This window comes from Balaenoptera ricei, chromosome 8 (genome assembly GCF_028023285.1).
Source record: "Balaenoptera ricei isolate mBalRic1 chromosome 8, mBalRic1.hap2, whole genome shotgun sequence".
NCBI lineage: Eukaryota > Metazoa > Chordata > Mammalia > Artiodactyla > Balaenopteridae > Balaenoptera > Balaenoptera ricei.
This window is the reverse complement of record NC_082646.1, coordinates 13,614,623-13,629,587: the sequence shown is the minus strand read 5'-3', so window position 1 is coordinate 13,629,587 and position 14,965 is coordinate 13,614,623. Positions and strand designations below refer to the sequence as shown.

At 51.2% G+C, this 14,965-nt stretch overlaps 1 protein-coding gene across 1 annotated transcript; it reads left to right on the top strand.

The window, feature by feature from the left end:
• The first annotated feature begins 12,457 nt into the window (after positions 1–12,457).
• Positions 12,458–14,734, top strand: UPK2 (uroplakin 2). The gene is made up of 5 exons (XM_059929288.1): positions 12,458–12,568; positions 13,023–13,157; positions 13,345–13,483; positions 13,739–13,809; positions 14,212–14,734. Exons 1-5 carry the CDS (start codon positions 12,493–12,495, stop codon positions 14,346–14,348), a joined length of 558 nt encoding a protein of 185 aa, XP_059785271.1. The 5' UTR covers positions 12,458–12,492; the 3' UTR covers positions 14,349–14,734.
• The last annotated feature ends 231 nt before the right edge of the window (positions 14,735–14,965 follow it).

Below are 14,965 nucleotides of genomic sequence, written 5' to 3'. Positions count from 1 at the left end.
GCACACGAATGTTCCTGGTTGATACCAATCCATGGCATATTGAGAAGTAGCAAGATACATGGTGTTGTAGGTGGAATGGGTCAGATCATAATGAACCTCAAAAGCCTAATGGAAGAATAAGAAAGTCAGAAGGCTCAGAACCAGAATGTTTTTGAGTAAAAGAGTCACATGGAAGCAGACTAGTATAGCAACAAAATAAAACAAAGCACTAACTGTGGAACTCCACAGATCTGGACTTGAGTCCTAGCTCTATTGCTTACTAGTTGTAGAACTTGGACAACTTACTTTAACCACTCTGAGCATCAATTCCTTCTCCTGTAAAATGGGGTAATACATACTTCATAGATTACTGTGAAAATTAAATGAGATGACATATATGAAGAGCCTAATACATAATGGGTGCTCAATAAATCAAGTAGAAAAAGAGGGTGAGAAGAAAATCATGTTTCAGATGGGTTTGGTTTCTGAGAGGAAACTACCCTTCTAGGAGGCTCAGGTGAGGATGGGACTATAGTGTGAACCTCGAATGACTTGCTGGGCACTCAGTCTCGGGTGGTATAGATGAAAGGGCAAAGGGATAAAAGCAGATTCTCCTCTTCAGAAGAAGAATTGATACCCCTTGGACTCTAGCTACATATGGAGAATGACAGAGAGAGAGGAGTCGCAGGTAGCACTGAGGTCTTTACCCTGGGTAGTGACAGGGAAGTACTGTAAAGCGGGGTGATGTTTTGCGGAAGACGGGTTCATGTTTAGAGTTGTTGAATTAGGCAGGATGGTAGGCATCCCCATGGTTATGACCAGTGAGGAGGTAGAGAGACTTGACTGGAATTTGGAGAGAGACAAGTAGGAGCCAAATTTACGTGTTTGGGACACACCCCATGCCAGTGGGAGCTGTAGGCATGCAGCAAGTTCTCTGAGGGTGAGTTGGGAAGCGAACCAAGGACAGTGCCATGCAGGAACCCCCCAGAGCCATGCTGATTCTTCTTCTTTTTTTTTTTAAAATTTATTTATTTTATTTATTTATTTTGGCTGTGTTAGGTCTTCGTTGCTGCGTGCGGGCTTTCTCTAGTTGCAGCGAGCAGGGGCTACTCTTCGTTGAGGTGTGCAGGTTTCTCATTGTGGTGGCTTCTCTTGTTGTGGAGCATGGGCTCTAGGCGTGCGGGCTTCAGTAGTTGTGGCACGTGGGCTCAGTAGTTGTGGCTCAGGGGATCTAGAGCGCAGGCTCAGTAGTTGTGGCGCAGGGGCTTAGTTGCTCCGCGGCATGTGGGATCTTCCCGGACCAGGGCTTGAACCCGTGTCCCCTGCACTGGCAGGCGGATTCTTAACCACTGTGCCACCAGGGAAGCCCAGCCATGCTGATTCTGACTTGGGACTAGAGAAGAAACTGCCCGATCCTGCTTTCCCTCTCCGCCCCCCATTCCCTGCTTCCTGGTCAGAGTTGAATAGATAGACCAGACCTTAAATCCAGTCTCGCATCACTGACCTCTGTGCAGAGCCCACTGGGACCCAAACTGTGTCCCTCCATGACTCTCCACTTTTCTGCCCTGACGTGAGAAGGAACTCAAGCTCTTGTCCAGCCAATAGACTCTAGCTTGTTGCTACAATCTTGGACTTGAGAAAGGAGAGATGAGGGGGGAAGGTGTAGAAAGAGAGCTTTGAACAGAAGCAGGCAGGGACAAAGGGAGCGCAAGAGAGAAACAGAGAAGTTGAGTGGGAAAGGTGAGCACCATGGGTATGGAGAAAGGCAGACTGATAGAGGAGAAAAAGAGAGACGGAAGGACAGGGAAGAAAAAAAGATTTGCCGAGAAACTGATGAAGTGCAACTGAGAAAACTGTTGCCATGGTGACGGATCCAGAGGAGGGAGTAGGAATATAAATCGGATTATGAGTTGGGGGAGCGGGGAGGGGTGTTGCTCAAGACCCAGAGGCAGTGCCCCCACCCCAGGTCCTCTCCACCAGACCTCCTTCACCCACAAGGAATGCCTTTCCCAGGGGTCTCCCGAGGCCAGTCCAAGGAGTGCAGTGAGGACAGAAGCACTGGAGGGCCCAGGGCTCTGGCACTCCCTCCCCTCCCCCTCCCCTGGGTGAAGCAGAGCTGTACTGCCACCCCAGTGTGCCTCCTTGACTCTGGGAGAGCTCTCTCCGTCGACCCTAGTTTCTTTCATTCTACCTCTTCATCAGAGCCCCGAAGTGAAGACAGGGGAGGGAACTTGTTTTAAACACCTACTATGTGCCAGACACTGTGTTGGGCACCCCAGGACTTGTTTCATTTCGTCCTCAGCACGGCCCTCAGAGGTAGGTTTATCGCCTCCACTGATAGGCGGGAAACTGAGATCTAGGCCCCAAGCTGGTGAGCAACAGCCAGAGTGGGGTGCAGCCAGGCCCATCTGCTCTAAAGCTGTTTCCTCTCCTCCTAGCCCTCTGCCTACCTTGCAGAGCCTGTGTCCCATTCCCCGGCTTTTTCCTGTGCCGTTGGAACAGGACAGGGCAGGCTGGGGGCTTCGGGGGCTGGTCGAGTTTGAGGCTCTCATTCTATTCTGAGAGATACAGAGAGGTGGAGAGACTTGAGGCAAATATGCCACAGCGGCCAGACTCTGGGCTAAGTGGGAGGCGAAGGGGTGCTCTGAGCTCAGGGCTGGGGGAGTGGGGAGGAAGGGCTGAGGTGGAGAGGACCGTGGGAGTGGGGGAAGCTCAGAGGCCAGGCCATTTCCGGCGATGCAGTGAGAAACAGCGCGGCCACGTGGGAAGCTGGGGAACCGGCAGCTCTCGGTTTGCAAGTCTCTGAGCTAGTGAGCCAGAGGGACTGGGGGTTGGTATTTAACTGCAGGTCTCTTCTCTGCAAGTGAAGTGGCTGGAAGGGGGGAAGAGGAGGGCGCGGCTTCCCTCCCCCTCCCTCAGGCTTCTATACAAATAACAGTTTTGCAAAGCGCACCATATCTGATGCGTCTATTAAACAGGACCTGGGGAGGTGGGAGAAGGCAGAGACTGAGGTTATGGCCTGGGCAGTTATGCCAAGACCAGCCCTCCCTGCCACGAGGGTGCAATGAGATTCGAGAGGATGCTGGTACCCTTCCATCATACCTTGCTGTTCCTCCTAGTGGCTACCTGGTTACTTTGAAACAGCTCCCCGTGAGCTGGCTTGAGCCACTCCCTAACCAGGAAGTCCATGTGTGTGTAAGAGATGGCTGGCCCCAAGAGGGGCAAAACATCCCTTGTCACCAAGCTGGATATCCCAGGTCCCTGCCCCACACCCCTGTAGAGAGGGATCGGAGGATAGAGCTCCTTCCTCCTCAGGCCTGAAGGGAAGGCTGATCCAGATCAGCTCACTTCTACCGCTTCAGTTCACACCATCTCCTCCACATGCCACCAATATCCAGGACACCCCTCCTGACCCTCCTTCCCTGTTCCCGTCATAGGTTCCGGACCCAAGAGGGTCTAAGGAACTGCCGGGGGTGAGAAGAAGAGCCTCTTCCTTGTTCTCCGCCTTCACACCTGCCCTTCCCAGGCTGTCCAGTCTCCCACCCCTTCACCAAATCCCAGGCCCAACTCCACCCGGACCTGCAGGCCTTCAACACCCTCTTGCCAGCCCAGTCCCACTCAGTCACCTGTTCCCCTAGTCTGAAGCAATCTCCATGACTCCTACTTGCCACATCCAAGGAGTACGCTTCATGGCTCTTTATTCCCTGAGCACCAGTTTGCTAGGGAACAAACTGGAAGTATTCTTCTTTGGGTACCTGGGACACCACTCCCTCCTGGCGCTTCTTTTTTCTTTTAGGGAAGATTCTCATTCTCCTTTGCAGGCTCCTCTTTTCCTCTGCCCATAGTGTTGCTGTTCCCCAGGCTCTGTCCTTGACCTTGTCTTCTTACTTGGCTTGTACTTCTCTCCAAGGCTGCAGCTGTCACACCTAGCTGACAACCTTCCTGAGCTCCAGATCAGGCATCCGACCACCTTCCATACACCTCCACCTGGGTGTCCTCCAGGCACCTCAACTCAGCAAGTTCAGTGATCTCCATCCCCTTCCCACAAATCTGCTCCTCCCACCCCCGCTCATGCCCAGCTAGTGACAGTGCCATCATCTACCCAGCTGCCCCAGCCAGGACCTGGGAGGCACCCTTAACTCTGCTCTCCAGCCCCCTCCACAGCCCTCCCAGCCAAATCATCACCCCCAAATCTCCTCTTCTATCATCTTTTGCCTGGAATCTTATCTCAACAGCATGTCAGAGACATCCAAAATATCTCCCAGCTGTTCACCCAGCACAATCTCTGCATTGCAGCAAAAACCATCTTTATAAGATACAAATTTGATCATGACACTCTCCAGTTTAAAACCCTTCAAGGGCTTCCTTTTAGCCTTAGGATAAAAATTAAAATGCTTAAAGGGGCTTACAATACTTTTCATCTTGTCCCAGCTACTTCTCCAGTGACTCCCTCAAAATCCACTCTAACCTTCCAATGGGCCCATTCTCTAATCTTGGTCCATTACAGCCTAGAACAATTTCCCCTCTCCACCCCCCCACCCCCCCCACCCACCCCACCTTCATCCTGCTAACTCCTACTCAAACTTCAGGTCTTCACTTATTCACCACTTCCTCCAGGAAGCCCTTCAGGACTACCCAAGCCCATGTAAGTTGCCCCTTCTGTGAGGAGCCTCTTTGGCGAGTCTGATCTTAGTTTCCTCATTAATAAAATGAGGACAATAATAACAGTACTCACATCACAGAGGCTGTCATGAGGATCAAGCAAGAAAATATACATAAAGGATTTAGCACAGCGCCTGGCATGTTGTAAGCACTCAGTAAATAACAGCTGTTATTATTACATCTTCTACTAAAATCCTGATGCAATGAGTAGTGGCCTCTTCAGTATCTCCCACTGGACCATAATTTCAGGGAGAACAATGTCTCGTTCACCTCTGAATGTCCAGCACTTAGCACAGTGACTGATGCAAAGGCATTTAATAAACATTTATTGAATAAATTAATTCGGGCCATCATTATTTCTTGTATGGATTAGCTCTCCTTCAGCCTAAGGAGAGGCTTAATTACCCAGCAATCAAGCCTCCACCTACTCTTTCAGTAATTGTTCTACAACTAGATTGAATTATGCGACTTCCCTACTCAAACCCTGTTGGAGACTCCTCCTGTCTGTGGAAATCACAGGGCGATTGCTCCTTCACTTCTGCACCCCACCCCTTCCACTGCAAACCCTCCTGCCCAGGGTCCTGCCCACTGGCTGTGCTGAACCCCTTGCTGCTTCCACACCCTCCCGCCTCTATGCCCTCAGCCTCAAGTATCCTTCCAACACCCTGTGTCCCAGATGACACAACCTGGGGATCCGAGGGCAAAGCTGGCCTCGAAGGTGTATATTGTTTGGCTCACAAAGTGCATTTTCCTAATATATATTTAGTTTAAAATTTGAAAATAAGATCATTTTACCAAAAAATTCAGACTTTTGGCTTCTCTTGAAAAAGCGAGGAGGCGTGGCCATACTAGGTCCCCACCTTCCACAGGGCAGCTCTTCCAGAGCTGCATGGGGTGGCCCGGTAGATGGAACTCGTGCTGCTACACTCTTTCTAGTTGGCCCCAGTCTCACTCACCTTGTTTTACTACTTTTGTTATCTGCCTGGACCCTGGAGACACGGGGGTATTCAGCCCCTGCCGGCCTCACAACTTTTTTTTTTTTTTTTTTGGCTACACTGCGAGGCTTGTGGGATCTTAGTTCCCCGACCAGGGAATGAACCCAGGCCCTCCGCAGTGAAAGTGCCAAGTCCTAACCACTGGACCGCCAGGGAATTCCCAGCAACATTTTGATCCCATCCAGCTGCAGTGAGGATCTTGGCTTTGTCTCCTTAGCAGCCACCTAGATGGCCCCCACTCCTGCTCCTCCACCTCTCCCACACCTTTGTTCTACCTTGACCTCATTGAACACCCCCTCGCTCAGTCCTCTTTCCTGTCACATCTATCATTCCTTCTCAAAACTAGCCTAGATCTTATTCTCCACCCCTTGAATCTTGTCAATACCCTCATCTTTCGATACTTTGGAAACCCTAACACTGAGTCAGTACAATGTGACAGTTTTATCATTTCTATGCTCTAGCTGTTGAGTAATTGGAAAAGTTCCCAAAATGTCAAGGTCAGTAGGATGATTAATTTTATGTGTCAACCTGACTGGGCCATGTTGTCCAGATATCTGGTCAAACTTTATTCTGGATGTTTCTGTGAAGGTGTTTTTTGGATGAGATTAACATTTAAATCAGCAGATTTTGAGGAAAGCAGATTACCCCATAATATGGGTGGGTCTCATCCAATCAGTTGAAGGCCCTAACAAAGATGACCTCCACCCTCTTCCCATGAGAAGGAAGGAATTCTGCCAACAGACTGCCTTTGGACTCAAAAACTGCAACTCTTTTCCTGAGTCTCCAGCCTGCCGGCCTCCCCCCATCAGATTTTGGATTTGCCAAGCTTCCACGATTGCATGAGCCAATTCCTTAAAATAAATCTGTCTATATATACACATCCTGTTGGTTCTGTTTCTCTGGAGAACCCTAACTAATACAGTCCGTGTCCCTGAAGACCAGTGGTCCCCACACTGAGCTGGGCTGTCACCTCCAAACACAGCCTTCCTCAGGGCTGTTTGTAGTTGTGCCTTCCTCTCCCCACAACACCTAGGCCCCAAACCCTTCTCCCCCCTGAGTTTCCTACTTCCCAGGGAAAGCAGAGACATTCAGGAGGGAGCTCCCTTAACTTACTTCTCTCATCCCCCAACCTTTCCCAACACAACCCCCCCAAAAGTATAAGATTTCTCTGCACCATTGCCCCCATTCTTCTCTCTGCTGGAAAGTGTCATTCCTACAGCCAAAGGCTAATGTCTCCACCTCTGATGTGAGTCCCATCTTCTCCCTCCTCCAGGAGCCTCCCCGTAAATTATACCTCCCTCTCTCCTGTATCTTCAACTTTAAAAACAAAACAGATGAGACTTTTCTGTGCCCCCCATTCCCTCCAGTTATGTCTCCTTCCCTTCCCAGCCAAGCTTCCTCAAAGAGCAGTCTACACAGTTCTAACTCTCCCTCCTCCCACTTATCCCTGGGCTCTCGCAGTCTGGCTTCTGCCCCCCTCACCTGCAGGAACCTGCTCTGAAGGACACACACACCCCTCAAGATGCTAGGCTCAGGGACATTTTTCAGTCCTTGCCTTCAATCCTGACCTTCATACCGTTTGACACCTCCTTTGCAAAACCCTCCATCCACTTTCTACTGGTTCTCCTCCTAATGCTCGTTCCTCCTTCATCAGCTCCTCACCCTGCATCTGTCCTCTAGACACTGTGTTTCCTAGCATCCTGCCCTTGGTTGTCTTGTCCTTCCCTTCCACTACTCTCTTCAAGAACTCTTTTCTACATTTATGATTTTAACCATCGCCTGCCTTCCCTCTCTTCATCCCAGACCTCCCCGCTGTGCTCCAGACTCATATACTCAATTATGAAAATGTCATTTTCATCTGACTTGCCCAAGATATTGGTATTAGTTATCTATTACTGCATAACAGCTTATCCCCAAATTTAGTGGCTTATGAAAGCAAATATTTATTCTGAGAATCAGGAATCTGGGAAAGACTTAGCTGGGTGTCTCATGAAGTTGCAGAGAAGATGCCAACCTGGGCCACTGTCATCTGAAGGACTGACTGGAGCTGGAGGCTCTGTCTCCAAGCTCGCTCATTCACATGGCTGTCGGTTGGAGGCCTCAGTTCCTCTCTGGGTCTTGGCAGGAGGCCTCAATCCCTTGCCACGTGGACCTCGCCATGGAGGTGCTCCCATGTCCTCCAGGGTGAGCAATCCATGAGAGCAAGGAGGAAGGTGCAATGCCTTTTAGGACCTACTCTCAGAAGTGACCTACCATCACTTCCGTCGTATTCTATTGGCCACATAGACCAATGCTGACACAACGTACCAATTTTTACCCACTGCCAATTCATTCTCCACACTGTTTCTAGAATAATCTTTAAGCAAGTAAAACACCTCAAAGGCTTTCTGTTTTCGTCAGTATAAAAACCAAGCTCCTTAGCATAGCATACAAAGCCATTGGTGACCCAACCGGTAGCTAGAACTCTCACCATGTCCATCCTTTAATACTTCTTTCTAGCCAAGATGTATGGTTCACAGTTCCCAGGAGGTGTCAGGATAATTCACTTCTCTGAGCCTTTTCATGTGCTGTTCCCTCTTTTTGGAATATCCCACTTAGGGATATTTGAAATATCCCACTTAGGAAGGCTAACTCTGCAACTCTCCAAAATTCAGCAACTTGAGAACAGGAATTGTGTCTTGTCATCTCTGTATCTCATCACTTAGCATAGTACCCACCATAGAGGAGTTGTTCAACAAATGTTTACTGAATGAATAAGTGTGTGAAAAAAATAATAATAATAAGTGTGTGAGCAGGCAGTTCCTGCGTGCCTAGTACCCCTGTGGCATTTGTGATATCCAAGGAACAGCTTGTCCACCTCTCAGTCACTCTCCCCTCTCAGACTACCTTTCCTGCCCAACCATCTCCCTTTGCTTCAATGACATGGTTGGAAAGCACATTCTGAATTCTAACCCACTTCATTTCTTGCTCACTCTGTGACCTTGGGAACATTATTTATTGCCTCTGAGCCTCTAGTCTTCATCTGCACCAAGGGTTAATAAAAAGGAGAGGATAAGATAAATTACTTAAATTAATATTAATTGAACTAGATACTGTGCTAGGCACTCTTAAGTAAATTAGCTTGAGCGATAGTCATAGTATCCTGGTGAGACAGACTTTATACCCTTTCTGCAGAAGAGGAAACTGCAGCTCAGAGTAGTTAGGTAGGTAACTTGGCCAAGGTCAGAAAGCTGGAAGATTTGAGGCAAGTGGTTGTATCATAGGCAACATTAGAAAAAAATAAAGAAGCATCCAGTTGTCTTCCATCACTGAACAACTGAGATTTTCTTACTCACAGCTTTTTCCAGCCTAGTATCTCAAGGATAGAGGCTCTGACATTTCCCATCAGAACAACATTTGGTGAGCACTGCATCTTACCCCCAGGTCCAAGTCGCCAGGGTTTCCCCCAGTCTGCTCCTACAGATTCTGACCGTGATATCTACATTCCTTCTGCACCTTTATTTTAAAGCATATGTACACCTGTCATATCTTACTAGATAGATGGGAAGGAATGAGTCTTCCCATTTTACAGGTGAGAAAATTGAGGTTCAAAGTAACTCACCTAAAGTTATATGGTATCACTCCTCAACAGGAGGACAGTAGTCCCCATCAGAGGTTGACATGCCCGTGGAACCAAGGGGACATGTTCTTCTAATTGACTGGGAAGCAGAAGAGTGGCATTAGGGAAGGAGAACCATTAAGTATATCAGACAGACCTGAGTTCTGATCTCAGCTCTTTTGGTTGCAAAACTACCATAGTTCAATTAAAAAGAAAGAAGGAAGGAAGGAAGAAAGAAAGAAAGGAAGAACCACAGATTAGAAAGAGTAGGTCTGTTTTAGGAGCTAATCTTTGTGGCAGAATAGAGAGGTCAGGAGCTCTTTGAGGGCAAAATTTTATCTTACCTTCATATCCCTGGTGCCTAGCACAGTTCCAGGGACATAACTGGTATTTAATAAATGTTTGTTGTCTTGACTAGGGGATTTGGAAGGAAGGAGGCAGGGGAGGGAACTTGAGTGAGTTGAGAATCAAGAATCCAAGGGGGAGACAGCCTAGAAAGAGTGGGTCCAAGAGAGAGACTCCAGGCATTTGTGGCCCTGGTTCCCTTTTTCCAAGCCATGAGGAAATCCTCCAGAGGAAGAGAGTGCTGTGGCTTTAAATGACTTCAGCGTTGTCAATGAATCTGCTCTGCTAAAAGAGTTATCCTCTTGCTCCTGCGCTTGTCCTCCCCCTTCTCTCAGCTCCCCAAACCCTTCTCGGCTGCTATGATGGGATAATTAGATGCGAGAGCTCAGCACAGATGATGCTCCAGTTGCTTAGCAACTAATGGTTTCCATGGAGACCGCAAAGCACAGCCTCCAGAGCAGCCAGTGAGCAGCTCGGCAGGGCAGGGAGAAGACGCAACTCTCAGCTCCTCCAGAAACCTGGGGAGGGCCAGGGGTGGGGAAGGGGGGGATTGGAGGGAGAAAGGAGGGTTTAAAGGCACAGGCCCCTCTTATCCTTTTAAAATCTGGTCAGGGCTCTGCCCTCCCTTACCCGACTCCATCCCCCTCATAATCTCAGATGGGGATGGGGGCTTAGGAGTGGACCCAACACGACCCACTCTGCAATAAACCCAACCTCTTCTTTCTGCTCCTGGTTTGTGACTGAAATGGGAAGAGATATCTCCCAAGCCCAAGTGTAAACATCCTCCCAGTTGGTGATGGGATTTGAAGAGTACTAAGAAGATCCCTCACCCCTGGAATTCCACCATTTAGTGTGTTCCCGCTCTCCAAAGTTCTCAATGTGCAAAAGATCCTCTTTCAGTTTGTAGAACGATGATAAGAGCTGATCTAAAAGGGGACAAAAGCCAAGGTGCAGGGAAAACGGGATTCAGTTCTTCACCCAAAGGCAGCCTGTCCTGGGAGACTGGGGAAAAACACCTGCCCCTGATCTCCATCACAGGATCCAGAGTGTGTGTGTGTGGGAGGGGGGAGGCAATACAGAGCATCTGGCGACTCAAAGTGTGGGCCTCCCAGACTAGCATCAATCAACGTTACCTGGAAGCTCGTTAGAAATGCAGAATTTCAGGCTTCACCTCAGACCCACTGAATCAGAAACTGCATCTTAACTAGATCCCCACTGATTCATATGCACATTAAATTTGGAGAAGCGCTGGTCTGAGGCCCTCCTACTCTGCTTGGGTCCCTGAGTCCTATCTTTATTGTCACTGCCTGCTCACACCCCAGACCTTGAGCCTACCTTCCCACCGTGGGGGTAAGGACACAACCCCACCAGACCCTTACTTCCCTATCAGGACCCCGGCCCTCTTCTAGGACTGGGGAGGCTAGAGTGGCTCCTGGAGCAGAAAGACACACATAACACTCTCTGAGGAGGTCTATGACCTCTCCTGACAAAGTATTCCATGTTCCACAAGTGGCTCTAGTGCTGAGTCTCAGTTTCCACATCCACAAAAGGGAGCCAATGACATCTACCACCCAGGATGGCTGTGAGGGTAAGTGTGGAGCAAGCAAAGACCCTGCCCGGGGCTCAGGGTAGGTGCTTTCTCCTCTTGTCTTCTCTCCACTCACAACTCCTCCTTCACGTCTCTCTAACACTGATGGTCTCTAACACGGATGGTGCCATCAGAGAAGTTGTGTCTCTTTTTCATTTTCTCCTACCAGGTCTCTCTCTCTTCTATTTATTTATTTATTTATTTTTAATTTATTTATTTTATTCATTTTTGGCTGCATTGGGTCTTCGTTGCTGAGTGGGGGCTTTCTCTAGTGGTGGTGAGCAGGGTCTACTCTTTGTTGTGGTGCGCAGGCTTCTCATTGCGGTGGCTTCTCTTATTGCAGAGCTCGGGCTCTAGGCACACGAGCTTTAGTAGTTGTGGCACGCAGGCTAAGTAGTTGTGGCTCGCGGGCTCTAGAGCGCAGGCTCAGTAGTTGTGGCGCACGGGCTTAGTGGCTCTGCGGCATGTGGGATCTTCCCAGACCAGGGCTCGAACCCGTGTCCCCTGCATTGGCAGGCGGATTCTTAACCACTGCGCCACCAGGGAAGCCCCTCTCTCTTCTTTATTCTCAAACAGTTCACAAAGGTTGCTGACCAAGGCTGACTGTTCCCACCCCCACCCCCACTGGGTGGGTCAGTGCCCACGTCTCCGAACACTGGAAGTCCTCCCCGGCATCCTTGGTCCCACTCTCGAGAAGAATGGGAAGCACTGTGCGCTCCCGGGCACCCACACCCCTCTGCCTCTCCCAGAGCTCAGGGCCTGGGCCTCAGTGGATGCCAAGAACTGGAACCCCTGGCTCTGCTGCCCCCACCCCCTACTACCTGTTTCTTTCAGCTTCTCTCCCATTCCTGCCCAACCAAGGCCCTTTCAGGAGCCCCTCAGGGCTATTCTCCTCTCCCTACACACCAGGGCAAACTCAGAACTTGCCGCCCTCCTAGGAAGAGCCCCGCACCACCTGAGGGGAACGGTCCTCTACAGGCCGGGCTCCAGATGCACGTGCAGGCAGGAACACTCATGCCCTTACACGTGGGTGCCCCAGAAGAAGGGGGTTTTCCTCCCCCCACCTTAGTTACCCTGCCCCTCTGCAGGTGACTAAGCCACCAAGATCCAGTCAGGGCCTCCCCCTTCTTGGCCTGAGGGCTAGCTCCCCATCCTGAAAAACCTGTCTGGGGGCCTCCCCTGAGGCTGTAGGGCCCAAGGGGCAGGTTGGACAGGATTCCCCTCTAGCCCCTCCCAGCCCCAGGACAAAATCAGACACCCCCGGGGCAGGGCCTCACTTTCCTTAGGAAGCCACAGCCTGCCAGCACGCACCCCAGCTCCCAGCTATGGCGTCTCCGCTGCCTGTCCGGACCTTGTCCTTGATCCTAATTCTGCTGGCTGTCCTGGCCCCCGGGGCTGCAGGTTTCTGCCATCTCTGACCGGGGTGGGGAGGGGCTCAGGGGTCTGGAGAAGAAGGACTGTGCCTTCCAGGGCTCTCAAAGAGGGGCTGATCTGGCCAGTTGGGGTTGGGGGACTGGAGATGGCAGTGACCAGGCATCAGTCACTGGGGCCCAGGGCACACTCCTGGTCCCAGATCCAGGAGGCAGGGAGGTGTGGGGAAGAGTCCAAGGCTACGGATATGGGTGGGGTTGGGCTCTGCCCCCTTCTGGCACCCAGGGTCTAGCGGCTTGGTGGAGTACCTAGCTTCTGCAGCTCAAGCCTGCCACCTGGTGGTTGCACAGGCAAAGGCTCGTGTTCTGCAAACGGACTGCAGAATGGGACTCTTCATCCTTAGAGAGGACGCCCAGGGGTGGGGGGCAGATCTGTTGATGAGAGGGGGATTGATCCTCCCCTGTATTCCCTCCTGGCCCCCCAGCCGACTTCAACATCTCAAGCCTCTCTGGTCTGCTGTCCCCAGCGCTAACGGAAAGCCTGCTAGTTGCCCTGCCCCCCTGTCACCTCACAGGGGGCAATGCCACACTGATGGTCCGGAGAGCCAATGACAGCAAAGGTCTGCTACCCCCTCCCAGGCATCCCCTAGTCTCCAGAGATCCCTTCCCAGGACAGCCGGCATCCCTCCTCCCACTCATCCCTTCCTATTGACCCCCTTCTTGGGCCATCCATACTCTAAATCCTGCCCTTCTCCTTGGGGTCTCCAGAAACTTGACCCTGCCTCACACCCCCAATTTCCTGCCCAGTGGTGAAATCTAGCTTCGTGGTGCCTCCATGCCGCGGACGCAGGGAACTGGTGAGCGTGGTGGACAGTGGGTCTGGCTTCACGGTCACCCGGCTCAGTGCATACCAGATGACAAACCTAGTACCAGGAACCAAATACTAGTAAGTACCGGACCCTGGCCTGGGGCATCTGTGGGAGGGCCTACAGGAAGAGAAGCTGGGTCCTGACTTTGGTGTTGGTTGTGGGAGGTGGTCAGCACGGGGGAGAGTGAGGGCACAGCTAAAGGGGTCAAGAATGCACCTCTCCTGGGCACAACAGGAGGCATAGCTGTGAAGGGGGAGGCCTGGGCTCTCTCTTACCCTAAGTACCAGATACTCACTGAGGATTCTCTCCTCTCCCAAATCTCACCACAAAAGCATTTCCTACCTAGTGACGAAGGGGGCATCCACTGAGTCCAGTAGAGAGGTCCCAATGTCCACACTTCCTCGTAAGTAACATCTCAGGGCCCCAGAGCCTTTCCAGGCCCCTCCCACCCCATCCCGCAGCTGCCCCTCCCTGTGCTCCCTTAGCTCCTTTGCTTACCTCTATCTTCACACTGAGCCCCTGGCATTTTAAGTGGCTGTTGACTCATCTGCCCACACCGCTAAACTCTGTGGGTAGCGATTGTGTCCGATTAATTTCTGTATCCTCAGTGCCTGACCTAGGAGATGCTTCGTAAATGTTTTTCTGATGGATGTCTGGATCCCTCCAACGAGTCGTTGGTTGGTTGGGTGAATAAATGGGTGAAGGGATGGCTGGTTGGATGAATGGATGAGGGGCTAGGCTGGGAGCCTTGCGAAGGATGGGGGCCCCTCCTGACCACAACGGCCTCCCTCCTCTCTTCTGACAGGAAGGAAGGCAGAATCTATTGGGCTGGGAATGGCCCGGACGGGGGGCATGGTGGTCATCACGGTGCTGCTCTCTGTAGCCATGTTCCTGCTGGTTCTGGGCTTCATCATCGCCCTGGCACTGGGCGCCCAAAAGTGAGGAAGACAGCACCGGGCAGCAGGCCCCTCCAGGAAGTCCAAGGCACCGTCCATTTCCCCAGCTCAGGGCTCTGCTTTTGCTCCTGTCTCCTCTGCTGAAAAGACTGCCTGCTCCCAGGCCACAGTCGCCAGGCTCTGGCTCCTCTGGTGCCATCACCTCCCCTCCCTGCCCCCTCTCCACTGCAGCCCTTTCCTCCCTCTGTCCCCCTCCTTGTCCCCTAAGGCCTCACCTTGACCCAACACTCCCTATTATTCCCCTCATCCCACTCGTGTCAGAATTGGTTTTCCTCCCATTTCACCTCTTTAACCAATCCCTACCCATGACAGACAGGAATTTTTCCTTCCCTCAGTGAATTTAGTCCCTACAATAAAACCTGATGCCATGTTGCTGTGTGTGTTTCTCTTCAGCGGGCTCCACTTTGGGGTGAACCTATAGAATCTATGTCCAGGCTGCAGCTGCTCTCAGTCCTCTCTCTGCCCTGGAGCCCCAAAGTTGCATTTCCCAGGAGGCAGGAAGGGGTGGATGAGATAAGAATCCAAGAGTCAGGGACGTCCCAGGTGGCGCAGTGGTTAAGAATCTGCCTGCCAATGCAGGGGACACGGGTTCGAGCCCTGGTC

What these genes read in the sequence shown, in the direction of transcription:
- UPK2 (XM_059929288.1), top strand. Translation starts at nt 12,493, where the DNA reads ATGGCGTCTCCGCTGCCTGTCCGGACCTTGTCCTTGATCCTAATTCTG. An exon ending in GAGAGCCAATGACAGCAAAG is followed by an intron (nt 13,158 to 13,344) that starts GTCTGCTACCCC and finishes TTTCCTGCCCAG; the next exon opens with TGGTGAAATCTAGCTTCGTG. An exon ending in CCCAATGTCCACACTTCCTC is followed by an intron (nt 13,810 to 14,211) that starts GTAAGTAACATC and finishes CTCTTCTGACAG; the next exon opens with GAAGGAAGGCAGAATCTATT.